Source organism: Nomascus leucogenys, chromosome 13 (genome assembly GCF_006542625.1).
Source record: "Nomascus leucogenys isolate Asia chromosome 13, Asia_NLE_v1, whole genome shotgun sequence".
NCBI classification, from domain to species: Eukaryota; Metazoa; Chordata; class Mammalia; order Primates; family Hylobatidae; genus Nomascus; species Nomascus leucogenys.
This window is the reverse complement of record NC_044393.1, coordinates 106,964,847-106,987,537: the sequence shown is the minus strand read 5'-3', so window position 1 is coordinate 106,987,537 and position 22,691 is coordinate 106,964,847. Positions and strand designations below refer to the sequence as shown.

Sequence of the window (22,691 nt, the reverse complement as noted above, 5' to 3'; positions counted from 1 at the left end):
GTCTACCAGAATAGATAATGGTCACTTGTATAATGAAGAAATAGTGATGAAGTGTTGCAAATAGTGAGGAAGCCGTCTCTAGGCCAGTGCCTCCTCTGCAGTGTGCATCAGCGCCGGCTCTGCTGCCACTGTCCTCCTTCAGGCCAAAAGAGCCCTGTGTCCCTGGGGCCCATGGTGACCACAGCTGTGGCTCAGCCGTCATTCCTCTCGTGGCAAGAGTCCTTATTTTAAACTGTTAAGAGTTTTAGGTGACATAAGAAAGCAACAATTTGCCATAGCTCTGGTAGACAACACCATTTGATTTGTGGTGAAAAAGTCAAGGAGTGACCGTGATCACTACCTGTGGTCTCAGTTAAAAACTTCAGGGATATTAATGTCTTTTCAGATTTCCTAGTGAAATTTCTTATTAATGTAAAAAGCACCTGGGGAGAATTTTGAAAATGTTTTCTGTTAAGAAATGACCTTAAACAGATGGTTTTTTAAGCAGTGTCATTGCACCAAAGCATTGGGGTATCCAGTTACGATGTTGCAGTAATCGAAGCCCATAAACCACAGAGAAAATTACAACGTTGTGGATTTTGGAAAAGATCAATTGCTTTATTTACTGTGTGAATTAATTGATGGCCTGCTTTTTATGTAGACTAGAAATAGATAAAAATGGTTATCTTGTGCAATTTCCTTTTACTATTGGAGGTAGTAATTTGACCATACTGTGACAGTTTATTACAGGGTTGACAGATGTTTTTAGATTCCTCTCTACCTTTTTAACCTTGACTACTTTCTTTATAGAAGCAACTATTTGGATAAAGCATCCTAATATCTTTGAAAAAAAATACCATTTAATTAAGATTTCTGACCTGCTTTTTCAGTTTCCATGAATACTGACCAAAGTCTCTAGAGAAGACGGGCAGATGGGATTTGAGGATCTTGAGGAGGGACAGATAGTTTGGGAGATGAGTAAAGACATTTGATTATACAAAGATCAGAAGGCACAAATTTGTGTTGGTACCAAATTATATTTAAGTCACTCTCCTGCTAAGTTCAGCAGCCCAGCTGTGGGGACGAGCAGAGATCCCCACTGAAATGGAGAGCTAACAAGTGCTCCGTCAGATCCTTGTGCCCTACGGTTCTAAACATTTAAGTGCTGTGTGCCTGGAAGTCTCGTCCACTGTCAGGAATACTGTCCCTAATACCTTTTCTCATGATAATCTGATAATATTAAGAGGTGGTTCTGAGTTGCTTTTCCCCAGGCCCCACAGGAGTGCTTCTCTTCCCTCCAGTGCAGGACACCAACTTTCTTGGAACGCACTGAATGGGGCCTTGGGTTTGTCATGCACCTCACCTTTCTCAGCAGTTTGGGTTTGTCACGCGCCTCACCTTTCTCAACAGTGGGTTTCTCACACGCCTCACCGTTGTCGGCAGTTTGGGCTTGTCACGCGCCTCACCTTTCTCAGCAGTTTGGGTTTGTCACGCGCCTCACCTTTCTCAACAGTGGGTTTCTCACACGCCTCACCGTTCTCAACAGTTTGGGCTTGTCACGCGCCTCACCTTTCTCAGCAGTCCCCAAGTCTTGGCTGCTCCAGGAAGGTGTTCTGTGTGTGTTAGAACCTTGTACTCACTTTGGTTGTGCTTGTGTGAACCAAAATTTTCTGGGCAGTTTTAACTTTCTGCAAGTCTTTTTGATCATTTGCGCTGACTTTAATTCATATTCAGAGAGAACAATATAAAACATTTTAAATATTTAATGTTTTTAGTATTTCCCCAGACTGAATTATTTTAACTCAGGCCACATCTGTTTAAGTAAACCTGTAGTATGCTGAGTGCTTCCAAGTAAAGGTGTGTTGCTTGCCTAAAGGCTTCTAGAAACCAGAGTTTCCGATTTCTCTTGTGATGTAACTGAAAAAGAAGAAGCGTTTCATGTTCTTGTAGAACCGAGGTTCTCTGGTCCTTTTTGCCTTATCTGTTGACCATTTTTGAGACTGTGTTGATTTCTTTTTTTTTTTTTTTTTTTTTTTTTTGAGACGGAGTCTGGCTCTGTCGCCCAGGCTGGAGTGCAGTGGCACGATCTCAGCTCACCGCAAGCTCCGCCTCCCGGGTTCACGCCATTCTCCTGCCTCAGCCTCCCGAGTAGCTGGGACTACAGGCGCCTGCCACCACACCCAGCTAATTTTTTTTGTATTTTTAGTAGAGATGGGGTTTTACTGTGTTAGTCAGGATGGTCTCGATCTCCTGACCTCGTGGTCCACCCGCCTCGGCCTCCCAAAGTGCTGGGATTACAGGCGTGAGCCACTGCACCTGGCCAACCGTGTTGATTTTAGACAAGGAAACAAAGCTACCTGCTTAGATGTTGTTAATTTTATAGGCTTAACGTAGAGCTAGCCATGTGGTGTAGGAAGGTTGGTGTTTTCAGATGGCCAATAAGTGAGTGACCCTGTCACTTAGGTGTGCTCCGGGGAACCTATGCTGGTGGGGCCTGCCCCAGGGCACACTCTCAATTGCTGTGCCAGGGACTCAGATTCCTTCTTCCTTCCCCTTTAGTTGTGGTCTAAGAGAGGGAAAGAATTCTTCCCTGCAACCAGCCATTGCTTCCAGTAAGAATTTTGTGTGTTTCGTTTTTTTCTTTTTAAAATAGTGCCTAAAGGGTTTTGCAGCATTGAGCAAAGCTCAAATCCTTCTTGGAATGAGGAAGAATCTTGAATAAATGAACTTGATTGGCAAGTTCATGATTTCATGTTTAGTGGCATTTTGTTTCTAAAAGAATCATTTTATCCATTTATCTTTTAAATTTTACTTAAAGGTATTAAGTCAGCAATGCCTCAGGCATAGCATCTTTCTTCATATTTTCTCAGATGTTACCTATCTAAACATATTCTAGATTTTTAAAAAGGAATGAGTCAGCAGAATTGATACTGCATGTTTCAGTGTTACTAATGCTAATGGAATTTTAAAATTACTCCTCTACCTTCCCTGTCAAGTGCCTGCTGTACTTTTTTTTGTAATTAAAAATGCTTATATCAGCCTGGTGCGGTGGCTCTTGCCTGTAATCCCAGCGCTTTTAGAGCCCGAGGCAGACAGATCACTTGAGGCCAGGACTTTGAGACCAGCGTGGCCAGCATGGCAAAACCCGGTCTCTACTAAAACTACAAAAATTAGCCACTTGTGGTGACAGGCACCTGTAGTCCCAGCTACTCGAGAAGCCTAGGCAGGAGAATTGCTTGAACCTGGGAGTAGGAGGTTGTAGTGAGCTGAGATCGTGCCACTGCACTCCAGCCTGAGTGACAGAGTTAGACTCCATCTCAAAAAAAAAAAAAATGCTTATATCGTGCATAGGACATGGAATTTATGAACAATAAAATCCTATGCAAGTTCTGATTGTTAATACTGGTCTTCAAGGAGAATGTTGTTTGAAGAAAGACATTCCTTTTATTTAATTTTTGTTTTAAATGTTAACTGTCAATTTTTTTATGTTTGGATATAGGAAGAATATGATTTAATTGGCAAGAAAATTTTGACCATTTATGTCAATTCCATCCTGTATACTTCAGCAGGGCATAACAGGAAGGACTCTGGAGTCCTTTGGGTCTGGATCTCTTTATTCTACCTGTTCCCCCGAGGCATTTTGTTATCTGTTAGATGGAGCCACTAATTGTTCAAAGGTTCTGGTGAGGATTAAACAAAATATTGTATGTAGAGTTCCTGGAGCACAGTTAAGTGTTCTGTCTCTGTATATTTGGTTTAATTTTTCTAAACAAAACAACTTTGGTAATAGCAGCATATTAGAATCTAAAATATGCCTTTGTTCTTTTAAAAGATAACATTAAAGAGATTTTTGCAGGTGGTGCCAACTCAAATATAATAGAAGCGTGAATAATAGTACAATGATTATTTCTAGTTCATAGAGATAATATAAATATAGAAATTTGTTTTATAATTAGAACTTAAAAGAGATTTGAGTCTTTTTTTTAAGTGGAAAGATAAGATTTAAAATCGAATCTGTGTTCCTGTGTTCCTGTGTGATTGAGGACTGTGTTTTCTGTGATCCCTGTGTGTCCGTCTTTCTCTGATGTTTTTGCTACTTTAGATTCTGTTTTATGCAAAATAAGCAAATGTTTATGAATATGTATTAGTGAGAAGCAGATTTTTGACTTAGTGAACAGAATTTAAAATTTTGTAACAGATTTGCTTTGTTCAAATTTGATATAATCTCTTTCTCTTTTTCTTTAGCATATTGGAATAATCACTCATAGATGAAAAACCTCAGAACTATTGAATGCCTTGGGATAGCACTACTAAGAGACGGCTTGATTTTCAAAGCCACTTTGTGTAAATTCTAACACAACCCAGTTAAATTCTAATACAAGCCAGTTAACCAGTTAAATTCTGATACAAGCCAGTTGACTTGTATTCAAAGCTTATTTGGGCAGAGGGTTTCTCTATTCATTCCAGAATAGAATGGGCCACTACAGGCAGCTCCTCCCACTCTCCTGCTGCATCTCTGCCTCACTGCAGGCGTGGGTGCCGCCTCCTCCCACGCTGCTGCCATCACCGCCTTACTACAGGCATGGGTGCCAGCTCCTCCCACACTCCTGTCCATCACTGCCTCACTGCAGGCGTGAGTGCCGCCTCCTCCCACGCTCCTGTCCATCACTGCCTCACTGCAGGCGTGAGTGCCGCCTCCTCCCACACTCCTGTCCATCACTGCCTCACTGCAGGCGTGGGTGCCGCCTCCTCCCACACTCCTGTCCATCACTGCCTCACTGCAGGCATGGGTGCCGCCTCCTCCCACCTCCTGTCCATCACTGCCTCACTGCAGGCGTGGGTGCCAGCTCCTCCCACGCTCCTGTCCATCACTGTCTCACTGCAGGCGTGAGTGCCGCCTCCTCCCACACTCCTGTCCATCACTGCCTCACTGCAGGCGTGGGTGCCGCCTCCTCCCACACTCCTGTCCATCACTGTCTCACTGCAGGCGTGGGTGCCGCCTCCTCCCACACTCCTGTCCATCACTGCCTCACTGCAGGCGTGGGTGCCGCCTCCTCCCACACTCCTGTCCATCACTGCCTCACTGCAGGCGTGGGTGCCAGCTCCTCCCACACTCCTGTCCATCACTGCCTCACTGCAGGCGTGGTGCCGCCTCCCCCCCCTCCCCCCCCTGTGCCCTCCTCCCACCTCCTGTCCATCACTGCCTCACTGCAGGCGTGGGTGCCGCCTCCTCCCACGCTCCTGTCCATCACTGCCTCACTGCAGGCGTGGGTGCCGGCTCCTCCCACGCTCCTGTCCATCACTGCCTCACTGCAGGCGTGGGTGCCGCCTCCTCCCACGCTCCTGTCCATCACTGCCTCACTGCAGGCGTGGGTGCCGCCTCCTCCCACACTCCTGTCCATCACTGCCTCACTGCAGGCGTGGGTGCCGCCTCCTCCCACCTCCTGTCCATCACTGCCTCACTGCAGGCGTGGGTGCCGCCTCCTCCCACACTCCTGTCCATCACTGCCTCACTGCAGCGTGGGCCCCCCCCCCCCCCCCCCCCCCGGGTGCCGCCTCCTCCCACGCTCCTGTCCATCACTGCCTCACTGCAGGCGTGGGTGCCGCCTCCTCCCACGCTCCTGTCCATCACTGCCTCACTGCAGGCGTGGGTGCCAGCTCCTCCCACACTCCTGTCCATCACTGCCTCACTGCAGGCGTGGGTGCCAGCTCCTCCCACACTCCTGTCCATCACTGCCTCACTGCAGGCGTGGGTGCCGCCTCCTCCCACACTCCTGTCCATCACTGCCTCACTGCAGGCGTGAGTGCCGCCTCCTCCCACCTCCTGTCCATCACTGCCTCACTGCAGGCGTGGGTGCCGCCTCCTCCCACGCTCCTGTCCATCACTGCCTCACTGCAGGCGTGGGTGCCGCCTCCTCCCTGCTCCTGTCCATCACTGCCTCACTGCAGGCGTGGGTGCCGGCTCCTCCCACGCTCCTGTCCATCACTGCCTCACTGCAGGCGTGGGTGCCGCCTCCTCCCGGCTCCTGTCCATCACTGCCTCACTGCAGGCGTGGGTGCCAGCTCCTCCCACACTCCTGTCCATCACTGCCTCACTGCAGGCGTGAGTGCTGCCTCCTCCCACACTCCTGTCCATCACTGCCTCACTGCAGGCGTGGGTGCCAGCTCCTCCCACACTCCTGTCCATCACTGCCTCACTGCAAGCGTGGGTGCCGGCTCCTCCCACGCTCCTGTCCATCACTGCCTCACTGCAGGCGTGGGTGCCGCCTCCTCCCACACTCCTGTCCATCACTGCCTCACTGCAGGCGTGGGTGCCAGCTCCTCCCACACTCCTGTCCATCACTGCCTCACTGCAGGCGTGGGTGCCAGCTCCTCCCACACTCCTGTCCATCACTGCCTCACTGCAGGCGTGGGTGCCGGCTCCTCCCACGCTCCTGTCCATCACTGCCTCACTGCAGGCGTGGGTGCCGGCTCCTCCCACGCTCCTGTCCATCACTGCCTCACTGCAGGCGTGGGTGCCGGCTCCTCCCACGCTCCTGTCCATCACTGCCTCACTGCAGGCGTGGGTGCCGGCTCCTCCCACACTCCTGTCCATCACTGCCTCACTGCAGGCGTGGGTGCCAGCTCCTCCCACACTCCTGTCCATCACTGCCTCACTGCAGGCGTGGTGCCGCCTCCTCCCACCTCCTGTCCATCACTGCCTCACTGCAGGCGTGGTGCCGCCTCCTCCCACGCTCCTGTCCATCACTGCCTCACTGCAGGCGTGGGTGCCGCTCCTCCCACGCTCCTGTCCATCACCCTGTCCTCACTGCCAGAGCGTGGGTGCCGCTCCTCCCACCTCCTGTCCATCACTGCTCACTGCAGCGTGGTGCCGCTCCTCCCGCTCCTGTCCATCACTGCCTCACTGCAGGCGTGGGTGCCGCCTCCTCCCGTGCTCCTGTCCATCACTGCCTCACTGCACGTGCTTTCTGTGCCACTCGGGGGGTGCTGATGTCACCACACAGGCAAGGGTTGGCACCCACGCCTGCAGTGAGGCAGTGATGGACAACATGGTGAAACGCCGTCTCTACTACAAATACAAAAATTAGCAGGGTGTGGCGGTACCCACCTGTAATACCAGCTACTCGGGAGGCTGAGGCAGGAGAATCACTTGAACCTGGGAGGTGGAGGTTGTGGCAAGTCGAGATTGTGCCACTGCACTCCAGCCTGGATGACAGAGGGAGAGTCTGTCTCAAAAAAAAAAAAAAGAAAAACAAAGAAACTTATTAAAAAGAAGTGGGCTGGGCACGGTGGCTGACACCTGTAATTCCAACACAGTGGGAAGCTGAGGCAGGAGGATTGCTTGAGGCCAGATGTTCAAGACAAGCCTAGACAACATGGTGAGATCCTGTCTCTAAAAAAATTTTTAAAATTAGCCAGTTGGCATACGCCTGTAGTCCCAGTCCCAGCTACTCAGGAAGCTGAGGCGGGAGGATCACTTTGGCCCAGGGGTTCCAGACTGCAGTGAGCCATGATTGAACTACTGCTCTCCAGCCTGAGTGACAGAGTGAGACCCTGTCTCTGGATTAAAAAAAAGAGAAAGAAAATATTTTCTCTGCCATTGGGACTAAAATAAAATATCCTTGGCCGGGCCCTGTGGCTCACGCCTGTAATCTCAGCATTTTGGGAGGCAGAGGCAGGCGGATCACGAGGTCAAGAGATCGAGACCATGCTGGCCAACATGGTGAAACCCTGTCTCTACTAAAAATACAAAAATTAGCCGGGCGTGGTGGCAGGTGCCTGCAATCCCAGCTACTCAGGAGGCTGAGGTAGGAGAATCACTTGAACCCGGGAGGCGGAGTTTGCAGTGAGCCGAGATCGCGCCACTGCACTCCAGCCTGGCGACAGAGTGAGACTCCCTCTCAAAAAAAAAAAAAAAAATTAAGAGGCCACATAGTCTTAAAAATATCGTACGCATATGCATGTGTGTATAGAAACATGTTCTAATGTTAAGTTATACATGCTTATAAGTGCATAGAAAAGAGGTTTGCAAGAATATGTTGGCCAGGCTGGTCTTGAACTCCTGGCTTTAAGTAATCCACCCGCCTCAGCCTCCCAAAGTGTGGGATGAGCCACCATGCCTGGCCCTAAATAGGTTTCTTTTCTCCTGTACAAACCCTTCTCCAGTATCCAGGCCCTACCTGGAGAATTGTAAGGGGGATTCCCATCTGGGTGAAGGTGGGAGATGGTGGTACGGAGAGGAGCCAAGTAAGGGAAAGTGTCTCTTGGCTGGTTTGGGCCAAAAGAGAAAAGCAAAAGGGAAGAGTGAATTTTATTTTAGTTTATATTTTGTTACTTTATTTTATGGAGTCTCATTATGTTGTCCAGACTAGGATGCAGCACTAATCACAAGCATGATTGTAGCACATTGCAGACAAGCTCCCGGGCTCAAGGGATCCTCCCGCCTCAGCCTCCCGAGTACCTGGGACATGCAGGTTTGGGCCACCACGGCTGGCCTGGGAAGGGTAGGGGCTCTGAGCCTAGATTTCCAGGACATGATGATAATACTACTGACAAATTAGAAACATGTTTTTTTTAAAAGGTGGAGGTCAGTTTTGTATAATTTATGATGTTTCAGATTCCAGTGAATTTCCTCTGAACAGTGGGGTGCAGAGAAGACTCTGATGGCATTTTCCACACTCCACTTTTCTGCTCATTGTGTTCTCAGAATGTAAAGAGCTGGGGTGCCATGCATTTCACTTTCCCTCCTTGGAGACCATTTTCCAAAGCTTTAGAGCAGAGTGTTTTAAAGAAGCATCATGTAAACTTAGGACATATGATGAGAATATGAAATTGCCTGCTTGACATTTTATTTACAGTTGTTGGGAGTTAATAAGTCATATGTGTGCATTTTCCTCCTAGGTTCATTTTCCAGACACTGAAAGAGCAGAATGGCTAAATAAGGTAAGATTAGAGTATACCAACTACCATCTATCAGTGGAATTAGAGGATGAGATACCATCTTTCCATATTTGGGAATTTGCATGTTGGTAACATTTGAGCTTGTTTGGACTTTAGTGGGTTGGCTTCTGCTCCCCAAAGACCTCAGTCACAACAAATGCATTTCTTTTCTTTCCAGAGAGTGAGAACTGTCTCTTTGACTTGAGAAAAGTATAGGCATGTACATATTTGTATCTCTGGCCACGTGTCTTCTTTTCTGAACAGCCAGGGTTCAAGTCTATTTTATAATAATCATAAGTTTTAAGAAACATGACAAAGAAAGAAATAACTTACAAGAAACTGAATAATCAATAACAATCTTTTTTTTTTTTTTTCTTTGAGACGGAGTTTCACTCCTGTTGCCCAGGCTGGAGTGCAATGGCATGATCTCGGCTCACCATAACCTCCACCTCCTGGGTTCAAGTGATTCTCCTGCTTCAGCCTCCCGAGTAGCTGGGATTACAGGCGCGCGCCACCATGCCTGGCTAATTTTGTATTTTTAGTAGAGATGGAGTTTCTCTACTTTGGTCAGGCTGGTCTCAAACTCCCGACCTCAGATGATCCACCCACCTCAGCCTCCCAAATGGCTGGGATTACAGTTGAAGAACTGTATAAATATTATTAGTTTTCAGCACTAAGTTGAAACCACAAGACTTTTAGAAATCTTTAAATGTGCTGACATACTTAAACAGAATATTTAACCAGAATAACTAGTTCCTGCAACATGTTGGTTAATCAGTAGCTGGTTTTTCTAATAACTTTTTAGAATTTAGATCATGTTGATTTTGCATAACAAGAAGATCCTCTCGCCCTTTATTTTCAAAACCAGGTTTGGTCTGTTGCGAGAGTTTCTCACGAGCACTCGTGTGTCATGCATTATAGCATTTTGTTTAAACTGTGTTCTTTTTCCTTTCCAGACTGTAAAACACATGTGGCCTTTCATTTGCCAATTTATAGAGAAGTTGTTTCGAGAAACTATAGAACCAGCCGTGCGGGGAGCAAACACCCACCTTAGCACCTTTAGTTTCACGAAGGTCGACGTGGGCCAGCAGGTCAGTGTTCTCTTAAGTATCCTCACATGTGCACACAGTCAGATTGCTGTGAAAACAAAAAACACATTTTTTTTTTGAGACGGAGTCTCGCTCTGTTGCCCAGGCTGGTGTGCAGTGGCACTATCTTGGCTCACTGCAAACTCTGCCTCCCAGGTTCACACTATTCTCCTGCCTCAGTCTCCCGACTAGCTGGGACTACAGGCACCCGCCACCACACCCAGCTAATTTTTTGTATTTTTAGTAGAGACAGAGTTTCACTGTGTTACCAGGATGGTCTCGATCTCCTGACCTCATGATCCGCCCGCCTCACTCTCCCAAAGTGCTGGGACTACAGGCGTGAGCCACCGCACCCGGCCGAAAAACACATTTTCTTTTAATTTTTTTTTTCAGATAGGGCCTCACTATGTTGCCCTCCCTGGCCTCAGACTCCTAGGCTCAAGTGATTTTCCTGCCTCAGCCTCCCAACTAGCTGGGTATATGTGTTTTAAACAACTTCAGCTGGGAGCGGTGGCTCATGCTTGTGATCCCAGCGCTTTGGGAGGCCTGAGCTTAAGAGTTTGAGACCAGCCTGGGCAACAAAGTGGGACTCCATCCCTACAAAAAAATTTAAAAGTTAGCTGGGTGTGGTGGTGCACGTGTGTGGTCGGAACTACATAGAAGGCTGAGGCAAGAGGATCACTTGAGCCCCAGGAGGTCAAGACTGCGGTGAGCCATGATCGCACTACGGCATTCCAGCCTGAGTGACGAAGCAAGACCCTATTTCAAAAAACAGACAGCTTCAAATTATGTTCTGAAGAAAATTGTTCACCAAGAAAGTCTACCGGGTGCCCCTGCATTTCCCACTCAGGCTCTGTCTCCAGCCGCAGTGCCTTTTCCCGTCTCTGCCGGGAGACCGTCCTGCTTCCCTCTCGCCTGCACTGCCCCTTCCCATCTGCCAGGAGACCGTCCTGCTGCCTTCTTGTCCGCGGTGCCGTCTTGGCCATGTGAGCCTCCGTCGCATGGCTTCTCTTTAACACTGACTTTTTCTCCACCACGTGTCTTTCTGCTCCGTGTTCTTCTGTCAGCACGCCCTTTTCGGAAGCACTAGTTTTAAGTAGTCTTTCCTGTGAGCTAGTTTGATATGCGAATTCATGCTAAATGTGCAGTAATTGACGAGTTTAAGGTGTTTACCCCTCTCGGGATGTTAAAAAACAAAACTACTAATGACTCTAATGCTGGTATGTTAGGTACAACATTCATTACATAGGTGGAAGGAAAGACGGATTTTGTTAATGGGTCACATTATATAAAAAGGAAAGCTGATACTTCCTAATACCACCTTTCGTAAAGGCCTCAAGAGTACATTTAGTTGATCATGGGAAGTTTTTCTTTTTCTATTTTTAAATCAGCGTTTAAATAAGTAGCAACAGTCCAAGGTAACATTGTTTTGTATGCCTAAACACACAGTCCGCACACGTTGTTGCACACACAGCAGAGTCAGCACACAGACATCCCGGTACAGTGCGGTTCAGGGTTGTGATAGATGTGGCTGTGGTAGGGTCTGGCATGGCCGCTGTGTATTTGCCACCTGTTAGTGGGCACCAGTGTACACCCCATGATCTCCAGGCTGCTGGCCACCTTTCTCCATCGGAGCTGACTTTGTGTGTGCAGAGAATGCTCTGTCTCAGAAGCAGTTACTCCAGACCCACTGCCTCCCGTGCAGCCTTACGTGTGACACCTGCCTGTATGTGCTACTGCTTTTCCTGTGACATGCCTGAGGCGTGGCCATCCTGTGCAAGAGCCCACATCTCTACACGGGACGCCTGTAGGACGAGGCCATGTCTCTACACGCCTCTACACGGGACGAGCCCACGTCTCTACACGGTTCGCCTGTGGGACGAGCCCACGTCTCTGCATGGGACGCCTGTGGGACGAGCCCATGTCTCTGCACGGAACGCCTGTAGGACACTTTCAGTGTTGACTTTACCCTCAACACCTAAAATGGTAACCACAGATGGGAAAAAACACAATTACAAGTTAAAGTGCCGTGTGAGTGCAGGTTAAAATCCCAGTGACAAGTTAAATGCTGTAAAGCAGGGGCTGCATGCTCTGTCTGTACATGGCCAGGTCATACATGTTTTAGCTCTGACTCCACCTTAAGTCTCTGTGGCACATTGTCCTGCTGTCTCTCCCTCCCTTCTTTTACAGCCCTTTGGCCAGGTGAAAACCATCCTAGCTCCAGGGCTGTAGAGTCAGGCCAAAGGCCACATTTAGCCTGTTATGCCCTAAGTTACAGCATGTTCATGTTTGTGGATATTTAAAATTCCAATCTCAGCTGGGTTTATTTTAGGAATAATTTATGTTTGAGTTCCGTCACACACACTTTAAGTTTGATAACAGCTGAATAAGAAGATCCTTGGAGAATAGCAAGAGTGTTAAGAGGAGTGCTGAATCAATCAAGATAGCTTTGGCATTTTTATCTACTGTACCAGTGTCTTACAAGTGGCAAACCCAGGCTTTCTGATGAAGGGACGGATAGAATGGCATGTGGAGTCCTGTGCAGGGTCCTTGGCCAGACTGTGTGCTGACCAAGACCCCCGGCAGCTGGGCAATGTTGCCTTCTGGTGTTTGTCCTTCATTAGATAATGCCCAGTCACCTGGAGTGGGGTTGGTCCCTTCATCTCCCCGTCATTTGGAGAGTATGTTATCTGATGCACCTCTTGCCTGCCCCATTTTCACTTATTAACATAGTGTGTTGATTGTGTTTTTTAGTGCAGTCTGTACATGGCTTAGCTAGTACCATAAAGAAAAAGCCTGGGAACCTGGGAGCATAGGAGGTGGCCAGACTCTCAAGTAAAGGCTTAGAGTTTGATTCCACAGCTAGTTGAGAGGTGTGATTTTAATACACTCATGTTTGTCAAGTAAGCAGTAGTACTCTAAAGGTAAGGTGCTTCTTTGATTTTTGAGACAGGGTCTCACTCTGTCACCGAGGCTGGAGTACAGTGGCGTGATCACCACTGACTGCAACCTCACCCCCCTGGGCTCAGTGGATTCTCCCTACCACAGCCTCCCAAGTAGCTGGGACTACAGGTGCACACCACCAAGCCTGGGGAGTTTTTGTAGAGATGGAGGTCTCCACTCAGGCTGGTCTCAAACTCTTAGGGTCAAGTGATTCTTCCGCCTCCACCTGCCGAAGTGTTGGGATTACAGCTTTGAGCCATTGTGCCCAGTTTTGTTTTTTTTTAAGAGATGGGGGTTCACTCTGTTGCCTAGTCTGGAGTGCAGTGGCACAATCATAGCTCACTGCAGCCTCAAACTCCTGTGCTCAAGCAATCGCCCCACCTCAGCCTCCTAAGTACTAGAACCACAGGCGTGCACTACCATCTTAGCTAATTTTTTTACTTTTTGTAGAGATAGGGTTTCACCATGTTGCCGAGGCTGGTTTAAATCTCCTGGCTTCAAGCAACCCTCTGCCTTGGTATCCCAAAGTATTGGAATTACAGACCCGAGCTGCCACGCCTGGGCATGAAGGTCTTAAGAAATGAAAAATTATGAGACATAAAGAATAAATGAAAGGAAGTTATGTTTCAAACATGGTAGTAAGGATGGAGCAGAGGGAAAGGGTCAAGTTAGATGCGAAGAGACGAGAGAAAGAAGCTTGAAAAGAGCACATACATATTGTTACACGTGCTGACAACAGCAATCATACCCAGTGCTTATTAACTGCTGTGGGCAAGGCATGCACTACTGTCTTGACATTTATTTTGTCACCTAATTTCACAGTAATCTGATGAAGTAGAGGCCATTGTTTTCTGCAGCTCCCAGGGGAGGAAGCTGAGGAACAGGAGTTAAATAGCCAAAAATCAATCCGCACTCTGTTATGAAGGCAGAATTTTAATTCCTGTAGTAGTCTGAAATTTAAAGCTTGTTCTGTTTATCTCTATGCTGTGTTACACGGTTTGATGTTTTTTTTTAACCTCTGTATTTTAAAATAAGCTACTTCTTATTTCAGCCCCTCAGGATCAATGGTGTTAAGGTATACACTGAAAATGTCGACAAAAGGCAAATTATTTTGGACCTTCAGATTAGGTAAGTTTTTATTTGTTATATTTGTGTCATGGTTAATGGCGTGTAATGTCATTTAGCTGTGCCTGTAAGGTGGAGGATACAGTGAGCACATGTCTTACCTGCTGTTGATTGGAATTTGACTAAATTCTTGTTAGACATCCAAATATTATTTACCTTCTGGGTCTCAGTTTCTAATAGCCTCTATAACTGCCATTCATAAAATGTGTTAAATAAAAAGAAGTTAAAGACACTACAAGAAAACTGTGGACCAATATTCTTTATGAACATTGATTAAAAAAATCCTCAACAAAATACTAGCAAACTGAATTCAGCAGCATATTAAAAAGATTTTACACCATGACCAAGTGGGATTTATTCCCAGAATGCAAAGATGATTCAGCATACAAAAATTTGTCGATGTAATACACCACATTAAAAGGAAGGAAAAAAACAAACCATGTGATTATCTCAGTTGATGGAGAAAAAGCATTTAACAAAATTCAGTACCCTTTCATGATAAAAACACTGAATGAACTAGGAATAGAAGGAAACTAATTCAGCATAATAAAAACCATATAAGAAAACCCCACAGTTAACATTATACTCAGTGGGCCAGGCACGGTGGCTCACACCTGTAATCCCAGCAATTTGGGAGGCCGAGGCAGGTGGATCACAAAGTCAGGAGATAGAGACCATCCTGGCCAACATGGTGAAACCCCATCTCTACTAAAAATACAAAAAATTAGCCAGGCATGGTGGTGGGCGCCTGTAGTCCCAGCTACTCGGGAGGCTGAGGCAGGAGAATGGTGTGAACGTGGGAGGCGGAGCTTGCAGTGAGCCGAGATCGCGCCACTGCACTCCAGCCTGGGGGACAGAGGGAGACTCCGTCTCAAAAGAAAAGAAAACAAACAAACAAAAAGTCCACATTATACTCAGTGGTCAAAAACTGAAAGCTTTTTCTTTAAAATCAGGAACACTGCAAGAATGCCCTCTTTCACTACTTCTCTTCAACACAATATTGGGAGTTCTAGTTGGAGCAGTTAGGCAAGAGAAAGAAGTAAAGGGCACCCAGGCTGGAAAGGAAGAAAGACATTTTATATATATAAAATATATGTATGTATGTTTTTGTTCGGTTAGTTTTTTTTTTGAGACAGGGTCTTGCCTTATCACTCAGGCTGGAGTACAGTGGCGCAGTCTTGGCTCACTACAGCTTCAACCTCCCAAAATCAAGCGATCCCCCCACCTCAGCCTCCCGCGTAGCTGAGACTACAGGTACATGCCACCATGTGTGGCCAACCATGTTTCCCAGGCTAGTGTCGAACTCCTGGGCTCAAGCGATCCACTCACCTTGGCCTCCCGAAGCTGTGGGATCACAGGCATGAGCGATTGCACCCAGGGGAAGGAATTAATCTTTCTGTTTACAGTTGAGACGATCTCATATGTAGAAAACCCTAAAGATCCCACCAAAAAAAAAAAAAAAGAAGAACTCTTGGAACTAAGAAATAAATTCAGCAAAGTAGCAGGATACAAAGTGAACACACTAAAATCAATTGCATTTTTATACACTAACAATTAACAATCCCAAAAGAAAATGAAGGAAACAATTTCATTTATAACAGAATCAAAAAGAATAAAATACTTAGGAATAAACTAAGGAGGAGAAAGACTTGTACACTGAAAACTAAAATATTGCTGAAAGAAATCAAAGAAGATACAAATAAATAGAAAAACATTCTATCTTAATTAATGGATTAGAAAACTTTTTTTTTTTATTATACTTTAGGTTTTAGGGTACATGTGCACAATGTGCAGGTTTGTTACATATGTATCCATGTGCCACGTTGTTTTGCTGCACCCATTAACTCGTCATTTAGCATTAGGTATATCTCCTAATGCTGTCCCTCCCCACTCCCCGCACCCCACAACAGTCCCCGGAGTGTGATGTTCCCCTTCCTGTGTCCATGAGTTCTCACTGTTCAATTCCCACCTATGAGTGAGAACATGTGGTGTTTGGTTTTTTGTCCTTGCGATAGTTTACTGAGAATGATGTTTTCCAGTTTCATCCATGTCCCTACAAAGGACATGAACTAATATTGTTCAGATGTTACTACTACCTAAAGCAATCCCAGATTTAATACAATCCCTATAATCATGAATCCAATAAGCAGTCATCATCCAGGATCTATAGAGAACTCCTGAAATTCAACAACAGAACAACCAGACAGCCCTATTCAAAAATGTGGAAAGAACTTGAATAGACATTTCTCCAGGGAAGATACACAAATGGCTAGTAAGCACGTGGAAAGATACTGCCCATCACTAACCATTAGGAAAATGCAAATCTAGACCGTAATGAAATACCACCTAACACCTATTAGAAAGGCTACTGTCAAAAGAAACCCAGAAAATAACAGGTGTTGGTGAGATGTGGAGAAATTGGGACCTTTGTGCACTGTTGGTAGAAATGTGAAATGATGCAGCTGCTGTGAAAACAGTTCCTCAAAACCTTAAACATAAAATTACCATGTGATCCAGAAATCCCGCTTCTGTGTGCAGACCCGAAAGAACTGAAAGCCGGGACTTGAGCAGATATTTGCACACCCACATTCTTAGCAGCATTTTTTACAATAGCTACAAGGTGGAAGCAGCCCAGGTATGCGTGGGCCGACGAAGGGATAAGCAGAATGTGGCCGATATGCCTTAAAAACACGGGACTCCTACTGCAGGCCGCCACATGCTAGACCTTGTGGACCTTATGCTGAAGGAAACAAGCCAGACACAAAGGGACAGCGTCTGCATAATTGCACTTGTGTGAGGTTCCTGGGGGAGTCAAAGTCACAGACAGAAGCAGAATGGTGGTTGCCAGGGCCTGGGGGCGGAAGGAATGGGGAGTTAGTGTTTAATGGGGGAAGAGTGTTCATTTTGCAGGTTGAAAAATGTTCTGGAGACGGAGGGTGGTGATGGTTGCATGTTACAGATGTGTTTAGTACCACCGAGTTGTACACTTAAAAATGATTATGAGGGTAGATTTTTTGGAGTGTTAATTAATTCATTTATTTATTTTGAGACAGAGTCTCACTCTGTTGCCCAGGCTGGAGTGCAATGGCACGATCTTGGCTCACTGCAACCTCTGCCTCCTGGATTCAAGCAATTCTCCTGCCTCAGCCTCCCGAGTAGCTGGGATTACAGGCACATGCCACCACGTCTAACTAATTTTTATATTTTTAAAAGAGACAAGGTTTCCACCTTGTTGGCCAGGCTGGTCTAAAACTCCTGACCTCAAGTGATCCGCCTGCCTCGGCCTCCCAAAGTCTTAGGATTACAGGCGTGAGCCACCATGCCCAGCCAAATTTTTGTGTATTTTAATACAGTGTTTTACATTGGAAAAAAATGGAAATTGAAGATCGCCAACTACCATGCCTAGCATAATAAAAATGGGCTTCCTTCCCCCCACATCCCCCATAGGGTCTCCCTCTGTCGCCCGGGCTGGAGGGCAGTGATGCAGCTGTGGCTCAAAAGTGGGCTTCTCTTGTCCTTCATCCTCATTCTTCCTTGAGCTTGCTCAGGGCTTCCTGCTCCACGTGGGGCCTCACAACACACTGTGTGTGGTGCCCAGTGACTACTGTGCACTCAGAACAACCATGTGGTGTCTAGCAGCTCAGAGTTGTGTGCTTTTTTTGATCCTTTACTAAGGATCATTTTATTAAAATGATCATCTTTGAGTTTACAAAGTATTTAAATATAGTGAATGTACAAAGTTGGCACCAAGTTACCTTTATTTCAGAAAGAAGCAAAAACTTTCTTTAATATGGAAAAATCTGCCTCTTTAAAATATTTGGTGCTAGGGCAAACGCCATTGTCATCAGTGGGATAAACGAGGAGGCCCACGTATGTCTTGGGTCAGGCTGTGCCCCAGGAGGACGATCCACTGGGCTGATACCAGGCTTCATGAGGGTCGGAGCCTCGTGCTGTTGTCCAGTGTCTCCTGCACCGAGCGAGTCTGAGTCCATCAGTCAGTGGATGCCGTTTTGAAGGTGCAGTCTGGTTTCATGGTTAGCTGCCATAACATACGCCAAGTATCCTGCTCAGATTTATGTCTCTGAACAAATACGCATCAGTCTGGTTTCAGGGTTAGCTGCCGTAACATATGCCAAGTATATTGCTCAGATTTACGTCTCTGAACAAATATGCATTCTGCTTTGTTGTGAGTTCCAGACAAGCACTTTAACTAAATTGGCAGGCAGTAGAGATGGGGAAGGAGTAATTGAAAAGTATTAGAAAATAAAATGATCAAGGCCAGGTGCAGTGGCTCATGCCTGTTAATTTCAGAAGTTTGGGAGGCCAAGGTGGGTGGACCCCTTGAGGTTAGGATTTCAAGACCAGCCTAGCCAACACGGTGAAACCCCATCTCTACTAAAAATACAAAAATTAGCTGGGCGTGGTGGCACACACCTGTAATCCCAGCTACTCAAAAAAAAGAAAAGAAAATGATCAAGTCATAGAATGAAGAAAAGGAAAGTTTTTTTAATAGTTTTGTAACAGGTTATTGGTGATTTCACCAACTAGGTAGAGAGTAATTCTCAATGAGAGGAATCTGTAGGTATTGCCTTTAACACCAGGACAGTAAATACTGGAAGAAACTTATCCCAGATTCCTTTTGTTACTATATTGCTTATCTGCTTAGACATTCCCTTTCTAGCATTTATCAAACTTACCGACAAACATTGTCAGGTAGGAGTGTGACATCCTACCTCCAGAAGCCAAGGGTTGGGGTCAGGTCCTACACTAACCCATGAAAAAGTATTTGACATTTCATGTTTATATTAAAAACAGATGCAGATCTTTAGCATCATGTTTGTTTCATATTAATATTTGAAATGACATAATCATTGAGTAAAACTGAGGACCCAGACAGATACACTGTTTCCAGTCTTTGATGTTATAGAGGCCTAGGGCACTGTGAGATTTTTCATGATTGGGAAGCAAGGTGTGAAATTCATTTGTGTGAAATAAAATTAAACTTTTTAATGTTTTAAACATCAGATTTATAAGGTAAGAAAACTACATTTCATCAAAAGACTGCTTCAGAAGTTGCAGTTTGTTATTTACATCTTCTTTTGAACATGGACATATATTTAGTTAAGTTTTTTATATATAAGACCAACAACAACCACAGCCATTGATTGATTGATTGAGAGTATTCCTCCCAATGTCATAGCAATGTTGGATCTGATAACAGCCTGCAGACCTGGGGCAGTAAAATACTGTAATCTGATGGGCCACATTTTACAGTTTTTACCTACAATCTGATTTGGTTGCTTTACTATCATTTTATTCACATTATACATCTTACAGGTCTATAATAATGAAGACCTGCATTTCACTCACATTATGTAACACAGAAATTTTTCTTTGTTAGTTTTGTAGGAAATTGTGAGATTGATTTGGAGATCAAACGATATTTTTGTAGAGCTGGTGTGAAAAGTATCCAGGTAAGTTTTTTGTTTTTTTGTTTTAATTGTACAAGTTTCTAAAGTTCTCCAAGCTGTATTCAAAAATAAAATTAGGAAGTTTTTTTAGCTTGGAATTTTTTTGACGTTCAGTTTTTAGCTGTAGGTCATAGTTGAGATAAAGAAGTCACATACTCAAAAGTTACTAAGATGCACATGCAAACTCTTTGCGTTAAACGGCCCTGCAGAATGTTTTCTGTGACATACTTTGGTTTCCTCTTTGAGTTTAGATTCATGGTACCATGCGGGTGATCCTGGAACCGTTGATTGGAGATATGCCCTTAGTTGGAGCTTTGTCTATTTTCTTCCTTAGGAAACCAGTAAGTCAATATTTATTTCATTTTTATTTTCCCATTTGGTGACAAAAATACATAGCCGTGGAAGAATATATAAAGTGGAGAAACAAAATTTTATCACCTCACCGTTGTCCCTTTCTGTTGTGTGAATCTTGTGGGAGTTTTTTGTATTTCTTTGTGCCTTAACTGAGAGCTCATCTCCTGATAAGCAGCTCTCTTTCCTGATTATAAAAATGTTACAAAAATTTGAAAACATGAACTTCTTCAGAAGTGTGGGTCTTAGCTCACATTTTATTCACCACCTCACTGAATATGATTTATAGATATTTGCTCATTTAATCCTCATAACTCCATAGCTAAATATTAACGTTGTTTTCTTTTACTGTTCAGAAACTGAGATTTTGAAAGTCTTATTTTTCCAAGTCACACAATAAGAGCCTGTATACAGATCCAGTTTAGTCTGATACAGAGCTGGTGTTCCTGAACACTTTGTTGAGAAGACTCATCTGTAAACCTCCCTCTTCTCCCCTCCAGAGATAAGGGCTGCCATAATTAGCGTGCATCTCCTTCCTCGTTTGGGGTGTGTTTAATGAACTGTACATACAGTTTTATATACAGGTTGAATATTTTCAGAGATGCTTGGGACCAGATTTGTTTCAGGTTTTGTAATATTTGCATTAGACTCCAGTGAGTATTTCCTTTGAGCATGATGCTAGTACTCAAAAAGTTTCTGATACTGAAGCATTTTGGATTTTTAGATTAGGGATGCTGAACCTATACTGTGTTGTTGTTGTTGTTTTAAAGTAGTGAATACTATTTGTTATCTCCCACAAAACCAAGACAATAGAACTGTTACTCCGACCAGACAGACTCCTTCCTCCTGCCCTGGGCTCCCGCAGCCTCTGGCCGGCATCTCCCTTTGCTGCCCTCCGTGTTCACTGTGCTCCGGGTCGTCTTCTCCAGGTGCACACTGCCCACATTGTTGTCTGTATCAACCCACGCCTCGCTGCTACCTCCCTGTGCCTTTTCCTTTGCCGCAGAAGGCTTTCTTCGCCCCTTTTGTTTCACTTACTTGCAGCAATTTCTGCAGTTATTGTTAGCTCTTTGAAAGCAAGGATCATAACTGTCTCCTTAGAGTTTGGCAAATGAATGATGCAAGATGTGCCATTGATGAGTCCTTTATGGAAGTACCTTCAACGTCATTTGTAATTGAAAGTAGGAATATTAATTCATATAATTTGATTCAAATAACATTAAAAATTGTCATTTGGCTTTTAAAATATGGGTTTATCTACGCCTGTCATAAACTAAGTTTACTACAGCTTGTACTTTTTCTGTATAAAAACAAGTGTCATCACTTTCTGTTATGAATAAAATAATTGTTCTGATTTTCTTGTTACTGAAATAATGGGCTTATTTTGAATCGATTTTATTTTTATTTTAGAAATTTCATTTTTTTTATTATTATACCTTAGGTTTTAGGGTACATGTGCACAATGTGCAGGTTTGTTACATATGTATCCATGTGCCATGTTGTTTTGCTGCACCCATTAACTCATCATTTAGCATTAGGTATATCTCCTAATGCTGTCCCTCCCCCCTCCCCCCACCCCACAACAGTCCCCGGAGTGTGACGTTCCCTTTCTTGTGTCCATGAGTTCTCATTGTTCAATTCCCACCTATGAGTGAGAACATGCGGTGTTTGGTTTTTTGTCCTTGCGATAGTTTACTGAGAATGATGTTTTCCATTTTCATCCATGTCCCTACAAAGGACATGAACTCATCATTTTTTTATGGCTGCATAGTATTCCATGGTGTATATGTGCCACATTTTCTTAATCCAGCCTATCGTTGTTGGACATTTGGGTTGGTTCCAACTCTTTGCTATTGTGAATAGTGCCGCAATAAACATACGTGTGCATGTGTCTTTATAGCAGCATGATTTATAGTCCTTTGGGTATATACCCAGTAATGGGATGGCTGGGTCAAATGGGATTTCTAGTTCTAGATCCCTGAGGAATCGCCACACTGACTTCCACAGTGGTTGAACTAGTTTACAGTCCCACCAACAGTGTAAAAGTGTTCCTATTTCTCCACATCCTCTCCAGCACCTGTTGTTTCCTGACTTTTTAATGATGGCCATTCTAACTGGTGTGAGATGGTATCTCATTGTGGTTTTGATTTGCATTTCTCTGATGGCCAGTGATGATGAGCATTTTTTCATGTGTTTTTTGGCTGCATAAATGTCTTCTTTTGAGAAGTGTCTGTTCATGTCCTTCGCCCACTTTTTGATGGGGTTGTTTGTTTTTTTCTTGTAAATTTGAGTTCATTGTAGATTCTGGATATTAGCCCTTTGTCAGATGAGTAGGTTGCAAAAATTTTCTCCCATTCTGTAGGTTGCCTGTTCACTCTGATGGTAGTTTCTTTTGCTGTGCAGAAGCTCTTTAGTTAAATTAGATCCCATTTGTCAATTTTGGCTTTTGTTGCCATTGCTTTTGGTGTTTTAGACATGAAGTCCTTGCCCACACCTATGTCCTGAATGGTATTGCCTAGGTTTTCTTGTAGGATTTTAATGGTTTTAGGTCTAACATTGAAGTCTTTAATCCATCTTGAATTAATTTTTGTATAAGGTGTAAGGCAGGGATCCAGTTTCAGCTTTCTACATATGGCTAGCCAGTTTTCCCAGCACCATTTATTAAATAGGGAATCCTTTCCCCATTGCTTGTTTTTGTCAGGTTTGTCAAAGATCAGATAGTTGTAGATATGCGGCATTATTTCTGAGGGCTCTGTTCTGTTCCATTGATCTATGTCTCTGTTGTGGTACCAGT

General features: G+C 44.9%; 1 protein-coding gene across 3 annotated transcripts in view; it reads left to right on the top strand.

Moving 5' to 3' along the window:
• ESYT2 (extended synaptotagmin 2) overlaps positions 1-22,691 on the top strand; it is a 98,814-nt gene that overhangs the window by 23,641 nt on the left and 52,482 nt on the right. For all 3 annotated transcript variants that reach the window (XM_030826350.1, XM_012512305.2, XM_030826351.1), the window contains exons 2-6: positions 8,881-8,922; positions 9,876-10,010; positions 14,002-14,078; positions 19,477-19,549; positions 19,798-19,887. In XM_030826350.1, the coding sequence (XP_030682210.1) occupies positions 8,881-8,922; positions 9,876-10,010; positions 14,002-14,078; positions 19,477-19,549; positions 19,798-19,887 (417 nt within the window). The remainder of the gene's footprint in view (positions 1-8,880; positions 8,923-9,875; positions 10,011-14,001; positions 14,079-19,476; positions 19,550-19,797; positions 19,888-22,691) is intronic.